The sequence below is a fragment of the Lepisma saccharinum genome, chromosome 4, assembly GCF_977018435.1.
Source record: "Lepisma saccharinum chromosome 4, izLepSacc3.1, whole genome shotgun sequence".
Taxonomy (NCBI): domain Eukaryota; kingdom Metazoa; phylum Arthropoda; class Insecta; order Zygentoma; family Lepismatidae; genus Lepisma; species Lepisma saccharinum.
In genome coordinates this window covers 110,325,791-110,348,501 of record NC_139232.1, presented here as the reverse complement: position 1 = coordinate 110,348,501, position 22,711 = coordinate 110,325,791, and the positions used below count along the sequence as shown (strand labels likewise).

Sequence of the window (22,711 nt, the reverse complement as noted above, 5' to 3'; positions counted from 1 at the left end):
AGATGGTTCCGACCCGAATAGGTGTCACTTATCGCACAACACTCTAGCAACATTGTGTTCTGACGTAACAGGAAAGATCTTTTTCATGTTAGGCAATACAAGCTAACGTGTCTCTTAGCGAAAATAATAATTTTTCTTTGTATCTATGCTAATGGAACCTAACCTAACAGGCCTAACCTAACCACGTAGGCATTCCTCGTCTGACGTCAATATTCAAGGTTGCAAGATTGATAGTGCGTAAAGGAAGAGCATTAACCACTTTCGAAAGATAGATGGTTCCGACCCGAATAGGTGTCACTTATCGCACAACACTGTAGCAACATTGTGTTCTGACGTCACAGGAGAGACCTTTTTCATGTTAGGCAATACAAAGGTAACGCGTCTCTTAGCGAAAATATTATTTTTTTTCTTTGTATGTATGCTAATGGAACCTAACCTAACCACGTAGGCATTCCTCGTCTGACGTCAATGTTCAAGGTTGCAAGAGAGTTGTGCGTAAAGGAAGACCATTAACGAATTGCGAAAGAAAGATGGTTCCGAATTGCTGTGTATGGACAATAAACGTGGTGAATCGCAAGGTTATTTTACAAGTTCTACACGTAAATGCGACGTATTAGCATAATTTCAAATAGGGGCACGAAAGTAGATATTTTCCGGTGAACGAGGTTGCACCACTGCATAAATCGGCTCGGGTACCCTTTTCTACACTCTCGATTTTTCGCACATTTCAAATATTCTCGTTACGAAAATTAGTTCTTCATAAGAAACGATGTTTCTAAATAGCGCGGAAAGTAATTTTTTTAGATCTACGTGCTAGGAAACTTACGTTTTTCAATATTTAGATTCCTTATGTAACGTCGAAACGGTTTTGCAGGGATTTGATCATGGCGCATCTTAGATTCATGTCACAGGCGCACGTCTGAACATTTTCTTTTTCTTCTTATCTTTGACTTGTGCAATGGGATAATTTGCAATTTTTTCTTGTTATGAATGACTTGTACAATGGGATAATTTGCGATTTCAATATATTATTTATGTAATTTATTGGCGGATTGGATATTTGAGACATTGCAATTGTTTTGTGCGACTTTAGACATTGGAATTGATTTGTGTGACATTGAATTAATACAAAAGGACTAAAGATGAGATTGACACACGTTCAATGGATGAAGGACATAGAGGACTTTGTTCGACGAGACATACGGGACATTGTACTTGACTTACAGGGAGATGGTCTGCTGCCCCACGAACCATTGGCGCTAGCCTCACGAACCATTGGCGCTAGCCCCACGAACCATTGGCGCTAGCCCCACGAACCATTGACGCTAGCCCCACGAACCATTGGCGCTAGCCCCACGAACCATTGGCGCGTGGATAGGTTAGTTCAGTTAGGTTGAGATCGATAGTTAAAATTTGGTGTCGTGTTAGTATCACGATCTAGAAATTGGAAATAATTGTGAACCATTTCAAACGACAAAATTTCAACTTTAAACGGCTGTACAGTCGTAAATATTTCTTTCCGCGCTCCAATTTTTTTTTATTCACAAATAGGATCAAATAATGTTCATAATGAAAAAAAAAAATATTTCAAAATTCGAGGGTGTAGAATAGGGTACCCGACCCCATAAATCGACAAAACACTCTCAGAACGCCCCCTAAACCAGTATGCTATCACGGCCATAATGTGTTACAGATTCGAAACAACAAGTAACAGTAAGTACTCGTAAATAGAGAAAATAAACATTATCTTAGTTAGAAATGCATTATTTCGCCTTAAGAAATGTTCCGCAACGCGTTAGCAATGTAAAGAAGTCCGAAATATATGATTCGTAGGTGTTTCACCCATACGATAATAGTACCAAAATCCATTACGTAACCGCAACGCTTAAATTTGACCACATCAATTTGACGACTTGGATATTACGAAAGGTCTAGCTAATTCGCAACTAGAACATTCGAAGGTATGTAAGAATACGTGTGTTTATAGTGAATTGAACTTACGTAACAAAACTCAAAATTCATACTTGCCCATTTGCAGCAGAAAAGGGGTATTTTTTTTTGAATGGCACATACTTTACTATTCTCGCGGATTCTATTGAGATTCGTACCCAATTATCACTGTTAAAAATTGTGAACCTTAAATATCGATGATTTGCGGAAGTGAAATTTGCATTACTAAAAAGACGTGATAACAGATGGGGGATTTTGAAGGCATCATGTGTATAATATAAATATCTCGAGTGAAGAATAGATATGTACCTTGTATGAGTACTTTGAAAATAGTGTTAAGGGGTGATACTAGAACAAGCTCAAAGTGCAACCGATACACATTTAATCTAGATTCCAAATTCTGTGGAAATAATAATTCAACCTCAAGACATTGTAATGAAAGTCCTTTACTGCAACAACAAAAACTGAGACGAATAATAATAAACAACATTGTATCTAGAATTTCATGAGCATCTAATTCTCTTAACATACAGGCAGATTTATTTATTTTTTTTTAAAAAAAAAGAATTTTTAAATAATTACAATTTTATGTATTTTACAAATTAGTGAAACTCGTGTTGAATGTAAAAATGCTAAAAAACTTTTAAATGAAGCAAATTTTATCTGCAATAATTGCCGTAGGTAAAAAGGCGTATTTCTAGTTGGATTGTAATTTATTCTGGCTAAAAAAATACTAAAAATGAGAATTGTCTGTTCGAGCATAAACTGAAATTTTATTGTGAAAGTTTATTAAAATTAGAACGAAATATTGAAAGAATGTTGTTATGACTGAATTGTTAAATAAACGTGTATAGTTGAATGTGATACCTTTTGTCATTGGTGAGAGTCATGATTGGCGACGGAACAGATATATAGGTTAGTTGTATAACTTACCGAATTTTGGAAGGGTAAAGAAGGGTGTGGTTATACGTCACGTATTTTTTCAAACTGTTGTTATTGTGGGAAATATTCCGTGTACATATCTGCGAACCCCGTAACAAGTAAAAATTGTAATTGTGGTTCCTCGATTTTATGTTGTCCACGCTAAGTATACCTCTGCGAGTATTGGTCTTTATTTTATACTTCCATATTTATGGGACATCGAGGAACGGCGTTACAAAGTATTGCAATGAATTTAACGCCACACTCTGCCCTGTCTGTTTAAACTCATGAGAGATGGTCATTAATCTCTCACTCGGTAAGGTTAATGTCAAATATTATGAAATAAAATACTAATAATAAATACGTAAATATTTTAATATCATATTTACTCAAATCATTCAATCATAAAAGCAAATCACTTTCTTCAAGAATTGACTTTTCTCTGCCAGCCCTGCTAAACTTTCACTCTCCATCTACTGATTTATACGAGGGGTGACCAGAAAGTAATTTCCAATTAGTAGGGACATTGATTTTTCACAAACGCAAAATGGTAATTGCTGCGGTGTTGTGTTTAGGAATGTGCAGTGATGTCTGGACACCTTTTTTGCCTGTTTGAAATATCGAAATAATGCGAATTTTCATAAAATGCGAATTGTTTGCGTTTTAGCGATTTTTTAAAAAAGAAATATCCTAAAACAATGAAAAATTCCATGAAATCCAACATTCCTGTCTTTTCTAGGCCATGTTTGTGTACATAGAACGTGTAAGTTTTCCAACATTTTACTCAAAAGAGTAAACTATAGAGTTATACGTACATGGAATAATTCCGGCAGCCACATTAAATCATATATTTCCCACAATTTTTTAAACTTCTATCAAAACCATTTGCATCACAGAGCAAAGTGGCAGGTTCTAACAGGAGATCGAGTGAGTATCTACCGTCACACGGGAGCCACATCTTCGTATTTGTCGCACGAGATATGTTTTGAATTACCAAGCTAAGTGCACACCATCGACATTTGTCGAGGAAGTAATAATGGAGCTCAGTCGTTAGGGCATCTGACTACTATGCGAGGGTCCCAGGGTCGATCCCCTGCGGGGGAGAACCAGGATGATTTACACCTATTCAAAAAGAAATATCCTAAAACAATGAAAAATTCCATGAAATCCAACATTCCTGTCTTTTCTAGGCCATGTTTGTGTACATAGAACGTGTAAGTTTTCCAACATTTTACTCAAAAGAGTAAACTATAGAGTTATACGTACATGGAATAATTCCGGCAGCCACATTAAATCATATATTTCCCACAATTTTTTAAACTTCTATCAAAACCATTTGCATCACAGAGCAAAGTGGCAGGTTCTAACAGGAGATCGAGTGAGTATCTACCGTCACACGGGAGCCACATCTTCGTATTTGTCGCACGAGATATGTTTTGAATTACCAAGCTAAGTGCACACCATCGACATTTGTCGAGGAAGTAATAATGGAGCTCAGTCGTTAGGGCATCTGACTACTATGCGAGGGTCCCAGGGTCGATCCCCTGCGGGGGAGAACCAGGATGATTTACACCTATTCAAACTGCTCCGGCGACCACCCAGCATCATAATGAAGCTGGTACCTTGAGGAAACTTTGAGTAATAAAGGTAGCCAGGAGCGTGGTGCTGATCACATCACCCCTACCTTCAGCCGTGATCAAGAAAGTGTTGTGCCCTAACTCCACACCCCTATACACCTTCATGGAAAAGTGCAGGGGAGCACTTTACTTTTACTTCGTCAAAAATCTGTTCCAACATATCAAACTGTCACGAAAATACGTTGACCATGTGACCTACAATTCGAAATAATAGTTTAAAAGCACAATGGCGTATTACGTTTCGGTATATTTGGCAGATAAATGTTCTAAAACAAAAACGCGAATTTTGGGAAACGTAACACTAACAAGTCAAAAAAAGATAATGCCAATTTTTGGTGCCATAATATATCGGTATCTCTCACGTGAGATTGATTGATTTTAATTTTTTGGGTGCGTCGCCACTTATGGTCATTATGCACTTTTCAGTATATACGGGGAAAATTCCATTATCTAAAATCCTTACTTTAAAATTAAAAAAGGGGTATGGAAAATAACTTTCCCAAAATAGTTTTCAAGATATCAAACTCTCACGAAGAGGCATAGGTCATGTGACTTACAATTTGAAACAGTAGTTTAAAAACACCATGAAGGTATGATTTCAGATATTTTCCAGAAAATGCGTTAAAATGAAAATGTGAATTTTGGGAAAAATAACACTGTATAGTAAAAAATAAAAAATAAGGAAATAAACCAATTTTAAAAAAAAATATGAAGGTCCCTACCCAGATAGCAAGGTAGACTTACCTCAAATCCACATTAAATTTGCAATGCAAGTAACGGGAACTTGCAGGAAAATTTCAGAGCAAGTCTGTCAATTTACAGGAATTTGAAAGCAAAGGTACTAATTACCAACATTTGAAATTGCAGTAAGTTCTAACTGTAACCTGCAGCTAACTTGCACGATAAGTCTCAAGGCTTGCTGCAAGTTAACATGAAACTTGTAATGCAAGTGGTAAAGTCTCAAGGGCTTGCTACAAGTTAACCTGAAACTTGCAAAGTAAGTGTTAAAGATCTGAGGCTTGCTGGAAGTTAACCTGAAATCTAAGGACCACAATCTTGCTGGGCAACTAACACCAGCAGTTGGTGGGTCCGAATAAGGTAAAGAAGTAGTAGGAAAAAATGGTGTATCAGAGAAAATTAAACCAATAGTTACACATACTTGTGGTTTCTAATGAGTGTGTGTGTAACTATTGATATAATTTTCTCTACTACACCATTTTTTCTTACTAGCCCTTCATCTAATTCAGACCCACTAAATGCAGTAGGGTAAATATTCCCACCACAGAACCAAGTAGTCTCATTTTTAACCAATATTTCCAAATCTAAGGACGAATGATATGTAAAATTGACACTAACTACTAATTGATAAAATGAGTAACATGAAGAAAAATGCAAAAAAGACAAAAAAAACTGTCTAAAACTAAATTCAATGCCATTCAATGTACATGAAGCATATACGAACTACTTTGAAATTCTTATGCACAGATCAAACTAATTAATAGTCTCCAATAAAAATACATAAATTTGCTGCAGAAAATAAAATAGCCAAACACATGGAAAATACTTGAACTATTTTTTTTTAAAAAAAAAAGAAACAAAAGATATGGACTAATTAGCCGGAGAAGTATGAATAAATCTCTCATCAAAGGGAAAGTGAATTTCTAGTTAAATATATTCATTTTGAGTTTACTCCCAAATCCAGCAATGCGCTTCCCCCAAAATTATATTTTACAAGACTACTACATTCGCAGCCTGCAGTTGTAAACAGATTATTGTAATTTGATCAAAGTGAAAGTGGATCTAGTGTTTGTTATAGATGTGGAATTCGTTCATTTTATAATAAAATTGCAGTTAATAAATTTCACCTGTAGTTTGTAAGTAGGCATAAAAGAAAAATACCACATGTGTAGTTTCAACTCATTATTTATATTTCTCATAGTTTTTACATATCATGTATTCATTCAGTCTTGTAAGGGGTCCTTAGTCAGGCTCTTCCATCAGTTCCTGTTGTGTCTATGTGGGCTTTCAGCTTCATTTCTCTGAAATAGAAAATGGTGGAAAAAATAGATTTGTGGCATCAATTCACCAAAACATACACAAAAATAAATTTCTGGGTACGACTGAATTTACAGTGTACTCCAGAGGTGTGACATTATCAATACTTCATTTTTTCAACATTGCAAGAATTCCTATTTTTTTTATTCCATGTGACAGTTTTCAATGCATTATGAAATGAGACACATTCTTTGTTCTTTTAAGCTGATTTTACACACACACACACAGATCAAATGATACTAAACCTTCAATTTAAAGTTATATCTCAACCACCATGCATCCTCTCAAGGAATCCAACCTTCAACCTTTTTTTACTAGGTAGTGTTAATCTTTTTTTTTTTTACTTCACATTTCTGCCAGTTTTGGCTATTTATGAAGATGAGGATGTTGATGATATGATAAAATTGATTAAGAGACACTCACAACGAACATCCATGTCCCGGCTGAGATTAGAACCCAGGTTCTCTGGCTTCATAGTGTCATAATATTATCATTGAAAAAATATACTTAGATACTAGAGACCCCAATACAAGCATGAGCTTATAATTGTTACTTCTGTTTGTAAACTACAACATATTTTTGTCAAAAATTGTTTTCTATCAGAATAATTTCTTTGGTAGCTTGAATCCATGAATTGAAATAAACGTAACATTTCTGGTCTGGCATGTTAATGAAGACCCTTACCTACTGTCTCTCAGTGTTCTGAATTTCTCTTTTAGCTTATTTCTCACACCCCTCCAACTAAAAATGAACACTTTTCAGTTGAGGTGATGGCTACAGGATGTCAAGGTCTTGCCTTTGTCTGTCGAAATCTTATTGAATTATATTTTGAGTGAACTGTCTGACAGACAGACCATAGTAGTTTTTTCTTTTAACGTTCTCCTTCTAATGGCTCGTTACTCATTTTTAATTTCAGCAAAAGATTACATATAACTTTGAACTCCTGCTTTTTTGACAAGATAAAATATAGACATTTTAAGAATTTGGAATTTCCCCCTCCCCTTCCCCAACACAACTGTTACAATTTTTGGCCCATTTTCTTCCTCACTGCATAAATTAACTTAAACTATAAAATAATAAATGAAAGCTGCTTTAAAATAGTCTTCTGTAACCATGTCAAGTAATGTAAAACACGTCAGAAATTGAGAATAGTAAAACAGGTAATTTACACATCAAAATCAAAACAGCAGTCTGACAGACCCCTCCATACTAGTTGTGTGATTATTGACATCCATAGTACTTGTGGGTTTAATAGTAAATAAATATTATTTTTTTCCAAAAAAAAAACTAAACATAGTTTTTATCAAAATCAAATATAAAATGTTATTTTGGTGTTAAAATCTAAAATTGATTTTAAAACCCTAAGGTTCTCTAACTTCATTGGTGTCTTGTAGAATTTTGTGCAGAAAATTTACATGGAGATGAATGATGACATGATGAAATTGATGAATGGACATTCACAAATATCCATGCCCAGTGCAGGATTTGAAACCGGAACCCCTGTATATGTATGAATAGATAACAGTTTATCTGCATAACTTCTATCAGTTCCTGCCAACATAAGCACTCAGATAATACTTAACAATTTGAATTACACTAATTAGTGGCCGCGGTGGCTCAGTCGGTAACACATCTGACTACCATGCTAAAGGTCCCGGGTTCGATCCCCGGGCAGTTCAAATCCGGGAACTATTCTAATGGAAGCAGCCTAGGTGCCCACCCAGTGTCGAATAACATGGGTACCTGGGGGAAACCCTGGGGGATAAAGGCGGTCAGGGACGTGATGCTGATCACGTCATCCCCACTCACAACCGGATCAAGAAAGTGTCTGGCGTTACCCCCACACCCCCTATACGCCTTCATGGCATTGTGCTAAGCACAGGGGAGCACTTTACCTTTACCTAATTAGTGTCCAGTGCTCAGGAGGCCAGTGCCTGCCAAGCAGATTTAACATTTCACGTTTGTCAAAAACAATGTATTCAACATTATGTATTTACTGAATATAAAACCAGAAAAGAAATGTAAAACTACTTACTCACTATTTTGGTGCGTTTTGGCCTGGTTTCTCCACACGATCTCGTCCTTTGCAATACTACTGCATAGTGTCCTGCATGCACCTGGAACAATAACATTTTGTGTTTCTTGAAAAAAATACTCAATACTTTACGAACAAAAACCTAAATTATTTAGGGACACTTCACAAGGGTGGAAACTATTCAAAAGGTATAAAATTACAGCCCTGACACAACAGTACTTAAAAGTTACTTGGTATGAAAAGGAAGAAGAAAGAAAACATTGCACATAAATCATCATATTCAATTTTTTAGCAGTTACAACAGGTCAATGCCCTAAAATGTCTCTAGAACAGGGTTACTTTGCACAGTCATGGACACTTGTGGGTTGTTAACGATTCCATTGAAAGTTAACGGAATTGTTAGAACCCAGAAGTGTCCGTGACTGTATATACAATATACCATACATACAATTATACCATAAATAGGTTAGGATGAATAAAATTTTATTTCAATGATACACAAAAATATGTCATGTTCCTGCAAAAAATGTAATAACGAAAACTAAAAAAAAGCTGGTAATTATGCGATATCACCCGAACACCTCTTACTCATTTATTTCATTAATTTTAGCATTGATACTTACCTATTCTGCATTGCGGAAGATTCTTTAAGGTAAAGATATGTCTTTTTCCATAAAATAGTGTCAACTTTTCATATTACGAGTCATTATTTGTCTTCCTTGTTCCGCTTGGGTAACAGACAATATGGCATGCACTCGTCATGGATCATCGTCCTCGTGCTTTGTCGAGGGTATGCAGTGTTTCAACCTTCTTCACCGAAAAATACCTACTTTCATGTCATTATGTCATCACAAACCATTGACAGATAACCCCCCAAAAAAAACATTCACGATAGCCCCACAAACCATTAACGGATAGCCCCAAAAACCATTCACGATAGCCCCACGGACCATTTCCAGCAAGGTTAGGTTAGGTAAGCGTAGTTAAAAAGAAAAAAAATTCTCGTAAAGAAAAGGCACGTTTGGAAACACTGAGGAGACCACCTGGCATTCGACGCTCATGCCATCTGCAGGTACATAATGGAAACAACAGCATAATGTCGCTTTACAGAAAATGAAAGTTCTTTACATAAAAAGTGATCATTTCTTGTTCTACAGCATTCTATGGTGAACTTTTCAGTTTCCGAGAAAGAAAATACCTCGAAGAACTTCAACAATGCTACAGAAACTGATTTCAGTAAGTAGTTTCTCCTGTATATTTGAAGAAATCCGTTCGGGTGATATCGCATTTTACAAATTTGCAGTAAAAAACAAAAAAATCTGACTTTACAGACCAGCTTTGCATAAAAGTGACAAAGATCAAAAACATTTTTTTACTGTCAATAGTAACCATTTTCCATTTGTATGGTTACAATAAAGTGCATGACATGGAATCAATTTGAGTTAATTTTGAAAATATGGTTTTCACAGTAAATCTGGATAATTCTTGTGATCATGAAGGCTACTGTCATTGCAAATGGTTGCACAGATATTAGAAAGTCAAAATATTTCATGTATCACCAGAAATATAAGGTTAAAGCAAAGGACAAAAACTATTATACTCACAGGAAAAAGGTTGACTAAATTCATTTCCAGTGGAAGGCTATCTGTCACCTGCAAAAGAATCAAGAATTAGTTAGTACATATTAAATATAATGAGGTACAGTTACTCTTCTATTACCAAACAGTGACAGTTAGAAAAAACTTGGTGGTGACTATTATCTTGTAATCAAGGAGTCTAGACTTAGAATCCCGATGGAGGTAGTCAACATTGCAGTGTGATTCACATCAAACAATTATTTCTGAAGCTCAATATTTGTCCGTTCATTTCAATAGTGGCATTAAATCTATCAAGAAAAAATTAGGCCTCTGTACACAACTTTAATGTTAATACAAAATATACACAAAACAGACATGTCACTAAATTTATGTTGTGTAAAGCATAAAAATGGACCTATTAAAATAATAAGAGGTAATTTTCGAGAGTGGACATTTGGTCACCAGCTCCTTCTATATACATACATTCCTCACCCTTCTATAACATTAGAATTTATTTCTCGCATAAAATTTGATTGGTTTGAAAAAAATATATGAAGTTTCTAGTGCATGGAAATAATGGAGTTTGGGGGTTAACATGAATTCTGAAATAGTAAGTTTTTCTCACAACGAACTTGTAAAATAATTTGGTAACGGTTCCAAATGTTTAACGATGTTCCCAGAGTATTAGGAAGTGCCTTAGAATACTGGACACATTTGTGGCTGATTTCCATGTGAGGCTCAAAGGGGGTTCGTGCTTGAGACCAGATGTCACATGAGCATTCATTGGAAGCATTTAGTGATGTCATTTTAATTGTAAAAGCCATAAACCTGACTCACCTGGTAAGAGTCTAGTTTACGTCCTTTTCCTAAGGAATATGTGTCATATATCGTTGGAAAGGTTATTTTATAAGGAATTCAACGAAGTAAATCCCAAGGCGAGGAAAAATTTCGTGGAGGAGAAAATCGAGAAAAACCGATGTTGTCCGGATATGCGTGATTGAATGTATTGAGGACATTTTTCGATGATGAAGCACATATTTAGGGGTGAAATGAGTGCTAATGGAACCTAACCTAACCTCATAGGCATACCTCATCCCGGGGAATGGTTAGTGACAGAAAGTGTAAAAAGAAAAATTTACTTACCCTACGGATGCCGGAGCGCCAGCTGTCTGCTAGCACGGTTTTGTAAACGCAATAAGGAGTGCGCAAGAAGGACGTAAACTAGACTCTAGCCACTCACCTAGCCTAACATGCCTAACTTAGCAACGAAAACATCATAGCTCTGTCCCCAATGCATGTGAAGTAAATGGTAAGTGGTATCCAGTATCCAAGCCCACAGTAAGTGAATGTCTGTTCACAATCAATCTCACAGGAGTATACGGAAGCAAAAAAAATTGGGTAAATGTCTGTTATATCGGAGACACATTAAAATCTGATATTTTGTGTATTGGATGGTTTGTACTTACCAATTGTGTATTGCGTACCATAGTTGAAGGTGCCATTATGCTTTTTACACAAAAATAACTACGATTTTCACAATACGAGTAATTCTTTTGGTTCTTTTCTTCCGTTGCAGAACATACAATATGGCATTCTTCCGTTGCAGAACATACAATATGGCGCACATAGCTGTGAATCATTGCGCGTCGGGCTTGTGTTTTGTCAATTCGGAGTTGGTATGCAGTGTTTCCACCTTCTTAACTTTTGTGTTCATTATGTCCTCACTAACCATTGACGGATAGTCCCAAAAACCATTCACGATAGCCCCACGGACCATTTCCGGCAAGGTTAGGTAAGCATAGTAAAAAAAAAATCTCGTAAAAAAAAAAGGCACGTTTGGAAACACTGCCAAGACCGCGTGACTTCGACGCTTGGCCATGTGCAGGTACATAATGAAAACTATGGCATAATGTTGTTGCTTTGCACAAAATACAAGTTTATTATATCAAAAGTGCTTATTTCTTGTTGTGCAGCATTCTACGGTGATAAAATACATCCAAGAACTTTCAAAATGCTACAGAAACTAATTTCCGTTAAGTAGCTTCTTCTGTAAAAATGAATAAGTGTGTCTCCGATATAACACACATGTACCAAAAAATTGTTCTCCAAAATAAGTTATCACTCATATTCCGAAGCAAGTGTTACCAGACATAAATAGGAATCCAATTGTGTAAAAAAAAAAAAAGGTAAGACTGCAGAGACCCAATTCTTACCATCATTAATCTCAAATGAAATCACTTTATAAATCATGAACACCGTTGAAATTTAAAAAGTCTCAGATTTTAACTGCATGATCTAAGCCATGCGTATAAATCCCGCAGATTTTTTTTCTTTTCTTTTTAAGAGCCATCTGATCTAACTACTTGACTTAACAAAAAAAGACATAAAAGAACCTCGCCCGCTAAATAAAGGCATTATTATTTTTATTATCATCATTTCTGTCATTTTCCCAGACTGCTAAGAGTATTGTGAAAATATATACGGTATTGTTTCGTATCTCATGTAGGTGTGCGTTTTTACTGAATTGTTTTAAACCAGTTTTAATTATTACTTATGAATTGTAAAATTATTTACTTACCTTAGTGGTCACTAAATTCTTCTCTTTCTCGTTTAATAGGCTTGATTAACCACACGAAAGATTTTTGTGTAGTTTGAAGTACTTGTGAGTACTTGTGATCATGTCACCATCACAAAACAAAAGAAACCGTGCGCGTACTTTTGCATTCATCTTTCATTAATGAGCAATTCTACATGACAAATACATTCTTGTTTCAGTAATGACCAATTTTACATGACAAATAAATATTTAGCATATTTTTGAGTTAGTGTTTTAAGTCCACTTTATGCACAGTAAGGCTAATCGGGACTGGACCTACAGTTTAAGGTGGAATCCGAACCACTTGTTCCTCCACCGGGTATCGAACCCGGGACCCCTTGATTACAAGGCGACGACACTACCACTGCGCCATCGGAGAGGCCCTCTCTTTAACATATTAATTTCATCATGGGTTAACCTATTTTCTTTTAACGAGAATCTGAATAGTATAAATAAAAATAGTACTCCAATCATCTGTGCCGTCTTTAAAGATGCCCATCACAAAAATCGGCACTTTAGTATTATAAACACTAACTATAACCTAAGCTAACCTAAAATGGTATGATTTATATCTTGTAAACATTCAAATACAGTGTTCCCATTATGTCCATAAGTGTTTATTTTGCTTTCCCAAAAATTAAATATTTTTATGTAAGCCTTCCCGATGGAGCAGGGGTAGGTTTTGTCATCGCCTTGTAATCAATGGGTTCCGGGTTTGATTACCGGGGAGACATATAGTGGTTCGGATCCCACTTTAAACTGTAGCGACTGTAGGCCAAGTCCCGATTAGCCTTACTGTGCATAAAGTGGACTTAAAACACCAACTCAATCAATCAAATATATTTTTGTAGAAGCGGATTAAGTATTGCTAAAAATGGCAAAATATAACCAAATATCACTTAAAATGTGCACTTAAAAAGTCACTTATAATTTACACAAATTTACAGAATAGGGAAGATGTAGAACAGGGTAGAATAGGGAAGCTGGGAGACAGTTGACCAGATTCTCATCTGCTGCCGTTCACCAGGACAGAAACAAGTGGGGGTGGATTTTAGTTCGCATATTTTCCGGGGGTTTTCTCTTCTTTGCTGAGCCGTAATAATCAAAATCTAATTATTGATAACAACTCGTTTGAACCAGTTTCCAAATTCAAGTACTTAGGAGTAATACTAACAAATTAAAATGATATTAAAGAGGAAATAAAAAGCAGGCTTAATTCAGGAAATGCATGTTACTTTTCTCTTCTCGTTTAATATCTAAGAAACTACAAGGTAACCAAAAAAGTTCTTGCAGTTCTAGAGCAGTGATAAACAAAGAGCATTACAGTGGATCGTACGTACCTTTAGGTTTCGAAGTAATCTCCATCAGCATCCAACACCTTTTGCCAACGTTCCTGCAGCTGCACAATACCCTGGTGATAAAACTCGGCAGGCTTGGATGCAAAGAAGCCCGTGAGTGCGTTCTGCAGGTCTCCCTCATTTGCGAAGGATCTCCCACGGAGGTGGTTGTCGAGGGAATGAAACAGGTGGTAATCTGTTGGTGCAAGGTCCGGTGAATATGGTGGAGGCACAGTGTCTCCCAGCTAAGTTGCTGAAGGGTCTCCTGGATCCTGTTTGCCACATGTGGCTTGGCATTGTCATGCAGGAACATCACACTCTTGCGATTCACCAATGCCGGCTCCTTCTGCCGCAGTTCAAGGTGCACCCTTTGCAACTGCTGAGAGTAGAGGTCAGCAGTGATGGTCTGACCAGGTGGAAGGAGCTCATATTGCACCACTTGCCGAAAATTCCAACATACAGAGGGCATAACTTTTCGTGGGTGCAGAGGTGGTCTTGAGGTGTGAGGAACAGGGTCACGTGGCGACAACCAATGTCTGGTATGTTTGGGTGTGTCATAGAGGACCCACTTTTCGTCACCAGTGATCAAGTGTTCAAATATGTGTGTGTTCAGGTGCCGACAATGCGTGGGGTACCCACTTGCTTAAGTTGTATGATTTCCCTATCCCATGCAGGTGCAGTCTGACTGGTTCAGCGGAAACATGGAACCTTTCTGCAAGTTCATCACACATCCACTGTCCTCCTTGATGGCTGCTTTCAGGGCCTCGTCATCCAACACATGTGGTCGTCCATTGCGAGGTTCATCCGAAAGGCTCACATCTCCTGAATGGAATTTCTGGAACCAATGCCTGGCAGTGCGTTCGTTCGTTCACGGCATTCTCCCCAAATGCCTGGCAAATGTGGCAACTTCATGCAGCAGCTGACAGGCCCACTTCAAAGTCATACAAGAAACACATGCGAACAAGCTGCTTCGATACCTCCATTTCTCTTCGACACTGGACGAGCTATGACTGCTGTGTGTGTGCAACGTGCCTGTATTACTGACAGTCGATGGTCAGACTAACTCCTGATTCTTGGCAGGCACATGCGTCATTTTGTTTCCTCTCTGTGAGCGCATGATTAATGAGACGTCAAAAACGGCAATAACTTTTTTGGTTACCTTGTAAAAGTTAAATTATACAAAACAGTAATTTTGCCTGTATTATTATATGGATGCGAAACTTGGTCCCTTACATTGAAAGAGGAACATAAATTGAGAGTATTTGAAAATAAGATCCTTAGGAAAATATTTGGTTCTATAAGGGATGAGGAGACAGGTGAGTGGAGAAGGTTACATAATTTAGAAGTACACAATTTGTATTCGTGTCCAGATTTGAGTATGATTAAATCAAAAATACTTAGGTGGGCAGGCCATGTGGCACGAATGGGAGAGGAAAGAGGAGTTTGCAGGATTCTTATTGGGAAACCTGATGGTAAGAGACCAGTACGAAGACCAAGACGAAGATGGAAGGATAATGTTGGGATGCACCTAAATTAAATTGGTAGGGATGGAAAGGAGTATATCGATCTTGCTCAGGATAGGGACAAATTGAAGGCCTGTGTTGCTGCAGCCATGAACCTTTGGGTTTAAGAAGGCTAGAGAGTTAGTTAGTTAGTAAAGTATTAAGTAAATACCTTTTAGCTGGTATTAATTAGCCCCCTGAGAATTTGACTCCGAAATCTGTAGCCCCTACTTAACTCAGTCTGGTGCTGTCACTGTTGTTCAGACTGCCATTTTTCTTCAAAAAATTTGGAATTTTCAGTTTCCTCTCCTCCCTACTCCATATATACGCCGAATGTACATAAATTTTATACAGTCCGAATCTATGGTTCATTCCGAGTAAAATGATATATCATTTGTCTGTCTACGGCAATTAACGTCCGATCTACAGTCATTTTTATAAAATACTGCATTTTGCTGAGAATCGGCAAGGGGGTTACATGCGAAAGAGGCTCGAGTGGCTAAAGGTTAATATTTCATTTGTAGTAAGTGTTTTCTGTCTTGTACCTCTCTTTTTCCCCCTGCCTTTCTGGCATTTTTCTGTATGCTATTCCCGTGTTTATATATATATACAAGGTGTCGCAAAACTCTTTCAACAACGCTTGGGCGCTGGCAGATATCATAAAAACAAGTAACTTTTCACTATAAAGTTTACCTCAAAAGCGCTTAAGCCAAGCGTCAGGTCAACCTTGCAGCAGGTTTTAGCATATGTAGATCCAAACGTGCGCGCAGAATGTAGTTCTACTGAGACGGGTTCTATTCCGACACAACTGCATACTTGCAAGAAAACCGTTATTTAATTTGTAATATACAGACAAAATAATACATCCATTAGCAGGTATGGACTTAATTGGTTGCAATCACTGTGCAGACGAACTTAGAACTGCAGATTCGCCAACTCGAATCTGTATTGCATTGAAGAGACACTGAAACTTTAGAGCGAGTCGAGCGAGACTGAATGCGTTGCAGAGCGCGTGGAATCGGTGATACCAGTGTTGCACATCCCACTATTTTAACCCTATGTTTATTGTAGAGCGGCGAGAATGGCTGAATCTCCTGTTCAGCATGCGGTTTTACCCGAATGTTATTTTGGGCTTCATCCGAAGGGAAATGCTCTTCAAAGTCAAGCAAGTTGTTTGAAATGCATAATCCTCCTTGCGGCTACAAAATCAAAGTAAAACAGGGCGTGAGGTGATTTGCCGTCAATGTGCACGAATTGTATCACGTGTGTTGAATGATTTGCGGTTTGAGTTTAGCAAGAGGAAACGATTGCTTGTTGTTTGACGACAAAAGAATCTCCGCGGTATTAAAAGATATCGCCGTGAGAAGAAACATGTTTATTATTTGGACAAGACGTCCTTCAACTTGGTGGGGGAAGGGGGAATAAAACATGGAAGGATACCACCGTGCAAAACCACCGCCAGGGCTGAAGAAACCGATGATAAAAGGAGAGGGGAAGGGGGAGCCTTATTGTTTCACCCACTGGCGGCAATGAAATCTTTGTTGAAGGCGCATATTTACTGTTCCGTGCAAAGAAAGGGAAGGGTGATTATCAGCAAGAAATGGACAGACCAAGATTTGAATCCTGGTTTAGTGAAGTGATTCATAAATTGAAACCAGAGTAATAGCGCCAGACAATGCACCTGATTGTATATATCACCAATAACAAATCATGCTTTTTTGGTGGTATAACTTGAAGTGCGTGTCTCTTACAGTAACGGATGTATTGCGAACGAAGCAACCAAGTTTTTCATAAATGTATTTCTTTCTAAACCAAAAACAATAATTTGTCATTAAATTCAAGAGGGGCCTATTGTTGTTTACTTTTATCTCCTTTAATTTTTCGTTTTGCGTGCTCGAAATATACACACATGCTCTCATGTTCAGATGTTATTTCGCTCTTATATTAAGTAATGACACATTTATTAAATAATATATGTGCAGAAAGTACTTTTAAAATGTTATGTTTCAGGAGACAAAGAGAAGCAAAAATACATTCCACTTGACATGCATGCGGGTTTTGATGTGTTGTGCGGTTGGCAATACTGTGGATTTTCTCAGTGTCTGCGATGCAAGCAGCTCGGCGGTTGAGGCAAGACTGGAACGGAAGATTCTGAGCTCAGTTCTCGCGCGGATTGATACATAAAACCTGCTGCAAGGATAGCCTGACGCGCGGCTTAGTTTCTGCGCTATAAGCTCTTAAAATCTATCCTGTACGTATGCAACCCAACACAGCAAACGCTTGCTCCGACATAACTACCAGGGGCGCGTGGCAGGGTTGCCTCATTAAGAGAGACGACTTGAAAACAACAACTTGGGAATCTTGCCTGAGCAAAATCCAAACCATTAATGGTACTTGCGATATTGTAAGAAGCATTGACAGTACTTTTAAACTGACAAGACAAATAATGGGCAGACTGAAATTCAAGATTACTCATTCTAAAATATCTCCATAATCGTTGTAGCGCGATGTGGTAACCACTCCGGCACGGGGGGCGGCTCTGCGTGTTTGAAACGAGGCAGCAAACACATCATGTTTACATTTGTTAATTCGTGGATTTCCCATATCTCACGTCTCCCTTGCAATTGTTGATATCGCATGATACACGAAACACTCTGTGGTGATGTGGTTAACACAGCTCGCTACGGCATCAGGTATCTCGGGTTTAAATCCTGGCCTAGACATTGGTGTCATTTGTTATTTCATCATATCATCCTCATCTTCGCGATTAGCCAAATGTTGCAGAAAAGTGAATTAAAATAAACCAAATCAATCAATCAATTATGGAGATATTTTAGAATGAGTAATCTTGAATTTCAATCTGCCCATTATTTGTCTTGTCAGCTTATAACTACTGTCAATGCTTCTTACAACATCGCATGTACCATTAATGTTTTGGATTATGCTCAGGCAAGACTCCCAAGTTGTTGTTTTCAAGTCGTCTCTAGGTAGGTCGGAGGTAGGTAAACAAACCTGGGACCCCTGTCATTGTAACATGCTGTTGAGACCACTCTGCCATGGAGGATGGCTCTTAGTAAGCAGTTGATCACTTTATTATATTTTTTTCTGAATTAATGTATGTTTAAACTACTTTTTTCATTTTATTGCAAAAGACATTAACATTATTTTGTTTTCAGGGAGTGGCTTTCTCCCATATTATGTAACAGATTCTATTAGAAATTACGCTACATGCCAAGATATAACTTCCAAATAAATTGTTACAGTCTGCATGTTCAAAACGAGCACATTATGTTAGCATTTGTTCTTCATCGATTTCATCATCTGTTGCAAGGCTCCCTTGCGATAATTCATATTTGATGAGAGTCGAGACATGATGGAGACTTTTTATAATGAGCATTCTTGAATTTCAGTTCTTGCTTAAATTCTTTGACATTGTAAGTTTGTAAGTACTGTAAATACTTCTTACAACATGGCAAGTATCATCATTCTTTTGTATTTTGCTCAGGTAAGACTGGTAAGTTACGCTAGTGGCAACCCTGCCACGTGCCCCTGAAAGTTATGTCAGAGCAGTAGTTTTTTTATTTTGGGTTGCATATATACAGGATAGATTGTAAGCACTTACAGCACAGAAAGTAAGCACTTTCGAGGTAAAATTTATGAGGAAAAGTTACTTGTTTTTATGATATCTACAAGCATGTTGTTGAAGTTGTTTTGCGACACCCTGTATACACCCCTCCCCCACATACACACACACACACACACATCTTGTCTCATCCTATGTGAATGCTTGGTTGTGAGACATATATATATATTGTTTTTACATTGATTTTCTGCAACTTTTTACTAATTGCAATAATGAGTAGTGATTAGAACACTCTTACCAAGGCCAGGACTCGAACCTGGCAAGATTGAAAGTCTACCATTTGACACACTTAACCATGCATTTCATCTACAAGAACATATTTTTTCTCATTTCAGATCATTTTGAAAGCAGTTGAGGGCAGAACATCTATTAGAACGGCTAACAGGCCAACAGTAAAGTCTAGTGAAAACTCTGAAAAGTATTTAATGTTAACTCTAGAACACTAGTGTGACAGAGGTTTTCAACGCCATTGCTCCTCTCTACGAATACATCAGTGTGTACGACTGTTTCTTCCGATGGTTGAGACTGAGGAAATGCCGGCACCATGAATGGTGATGGAGACAATGATCCTGTATCAGAATTCATTGTGCACCTCAAAGCCCATTACACTGTAATGTAAAGGACATTTCAGCTGTTAACAAGGATGCTGACACACTGTTTGCTATTGGATTTCGATTAACAGCCCTCAATGTACAGTATTCTGTTTTTGTCATGGATGAACATATATGTGATAACACGTTACAAATTTTAAATTCAGTTTGTAGTATATTAATTCATAAAAGGAAACAAGAATGCTGTTTCTTATGAAAATAATATTCATATGTATGTACATGTAATTTTTTTTTCGGATAAATTAATATTTGTCTAAATTTGTTTGTTGTTGTGCATTGTTTTTCTTCTTCAGTCTCTGATGATATAATTTGAATACCACCTTTTTGCTGGTGGCTGAGAATGAGGAAATACCGGCACCATGAGAGGTGATGGAGACAATGATCCTGTATCAGAATTCATTGTGCTCTGCAAAGCCCATTACACTGTAATGTTTGCTATTGAATTTTGATTAACAGCTCTCAATGTGCAGTATTCAGGAATAAAAACTGTTTTTGTCATGGATAAACATATAGTATGTGATAACACGTTGTAGTATATTAATTCATAAAAGGAAACAAAAATGCTGTTTCTTATGAAAATAATATAGTCATATGTATGTACATGTAATTTTTTTTTTTTTTGATAAATTAATATTTGTCTAAATTTGTTTGTTGTTATGCATTGTTTTTCTTCTTCAATCTCTGATGATATAATTTGAATACCACCTTTTTGCTGGTAATTTCTCATGTGCCCTTTTTTATTATGATAGTGGAATTTTTGTTTTTGTTGTTCATTTAGCCTATATACATAATAAAGGTGCAACATACTGGGATGACAAAACAGTATATTTATTGTTAATATTTTTAACAAACGTAGGGATGTGATGACCCCATCGCCCAGTGGCTTGTTCACTGCAGTTAGTCAACCAACAGAGTGAAATGGTTTACATTTTGCTTTGTTGGGATTTACAGAGCTGTCCTGTCATGGCTCTATGAGCATCCCACGATTGGCAGAGGTGGGGTTCAGTTGGTGGACTACAATATGATCCTCCCAGCTGGATCCGAGGGATCCGCTGACCAACAACAGGTGTGGTCCTCCATTCATGTTGGGGGTTAGGCATAGCGCTGACAACTCTGCACTGTAAAAAGACATGTCAAGAATCGGCAACCATGGATGTTCCCAAGGTAAAATGTTCCAGACGTAAAATAGTCTCCCATTCGGATCTCCGGGCGGGGACTACTTTGGAAGATCACTGGACAAGAATATGATCTGCATTAGGAATAAGGATATTAAATTAGGCACTTGGAATATTCTGAGTCTTTACCAGCTAGGGGCATATCAGCATGCAGTTAATGAGATAGTTAAGTATAAATTAGATAGTAGCTGTCCAGGAAGTTCGGTGTCCAGGAGATGGTAATTGTAAAACTAAAAAATATACTTTTTTCTTTGGTGGTGTTGAAAATCATAATTTTGGAACAGGCTTCTTCATAAATAATAGAATTATCTTGGCCCTTAAAACAGTAGAATTTATTAATGATATGATATCATATGCAGTTTTACAAGGTAGGTGGTGCAAAATTTTAATAAACATTCATGCACCAACAGAAGATAAAGATGATTTTTATCAGAGTTAGAACAGGTCTTTGATAAATTTTCCCAGTATGATATGAGAATTCTGTTAGTTGACTGTAATGCACAGATTGGTAAAGAAGAGGCATTTAAACCTACTATTGGTAAAGAAAGTCTTCATGAATTAAGTAAAGATAATGGTATATGATTAATTACTATTGCAACCTCAAAGAATTTAATTGTGAAAAGTACCACCTATGAATAAATATAAAGATATCCATAAGTATACCTGGTCTTCTCCAGATGGTAAAACTTATAATCAGATAGATCATATTCTCATTGATAAAAGAAGGCATACTAATATAATTGACGTTTGTTCACATAGAGCTGTAATTGTTAAATTAAGTCTCAGTGATAAATCATAAGCAACAAAATCTTAAAACTCTAAAATTTGATACAGGAAAATTTGCTGATGATAGAATTAAGAAAGATTACCAAATTAAACTGTCAAATAAATTCGATATTTTGCAGGATTTAAATGATGAAAATATAAATGAAACGGACATAAATAAGAAGTGGGAGCACATACATAATCAGGGTGGCTGCTCACTGAGAATTCTGTGTGAATTGTCGTCTCCGGGAATTATATGTGAATTCTGCGTGAATTTTTCTCCATAGACGTGAAAAATTGCAACTTCTATTAATTCAAAATTCAATTGAATTTATACATATTTGTAAATACCCTGAAACAAGTTTTTCACAGTTTAGCTTTTATGCTTATGGAGGAAAGAAAAGAAATCTGGAGAAAAACAGAATTATCTCAGTCCGTTTGATTTGTTAGTGTCCTTTGTAGAACAATCTATCTGCGTAGAAATTTTCAGCATAAAATGCAGGCTCGACCAGGACTCGAACCCAGATCTCTGGCATACTGTGCCATTGCTCTAACCACTGAGCTACCGAGCCAGCCTAGCCTCGCCTGATTTTTTGCTATTGCTGTTTTACCTGCATGGAATCTTCTCAGTCAGTGCTACCGCAATAGGATCTGTTGCCTTTGAAACACAGAAGACCTTGACATTGCCTGGTTCCTCCCAGTGTAGTGATGTTATCTCCTGTGTGTGCCTAATCTACAATCTGTCTGACAGATGTATTATTATTGCAAGATAAGATATTCTGAAGCTGATTAGGTAAATTTGAGTTTAAAATTCTCATACAATTAACAATTTTTTAGTAGAATTGTATATCCCTTGACATTTGTGACTTGTTTGTAGATGTATGTCGAGCCTGAGTGTGTGAAATGG

At 37.0% G+C, this 22,711-nt stretch overlaps 1 protein-coding gene and 1 non-coding gene across 2 annotated transcripts in view; one reads left to right on the top strand and one right to left on the bottom strand.

Annotated features, from left to right (window-relative positions):
- Positions 1-20,718, top strand: part of LOC145987055 (ATP-dependent translocase ABCB1-like) — a 96,804-nt gene extending 76,086 nt beyond the window's left edge. The window contains exon 6 of the mRNA XM_083121512.1: positions 19,589-20,718. Coding sequence (XP_082977638.1) covers positions 19,589-19,699 — 111 coding nt within the window. The 3' untranslated portion in view covers positions 19,700-20,718. The remainder of the gene's footprint in view (positions 1-19,588) is intronic.
- Positions 20,719-22,304: 1,586 nt separating this feature from the next.
- Positions 22,305-22,376, bottom strand: TRNAT-AGU (transfer RNA threonine (anticodon AGU)). The gene has a single exon. It is a non-coding gene; the product is annotated as a tRNA-Thr (tRNA).
- Positions 22,377-22,711: the final 335 nt, after the last annotated feature.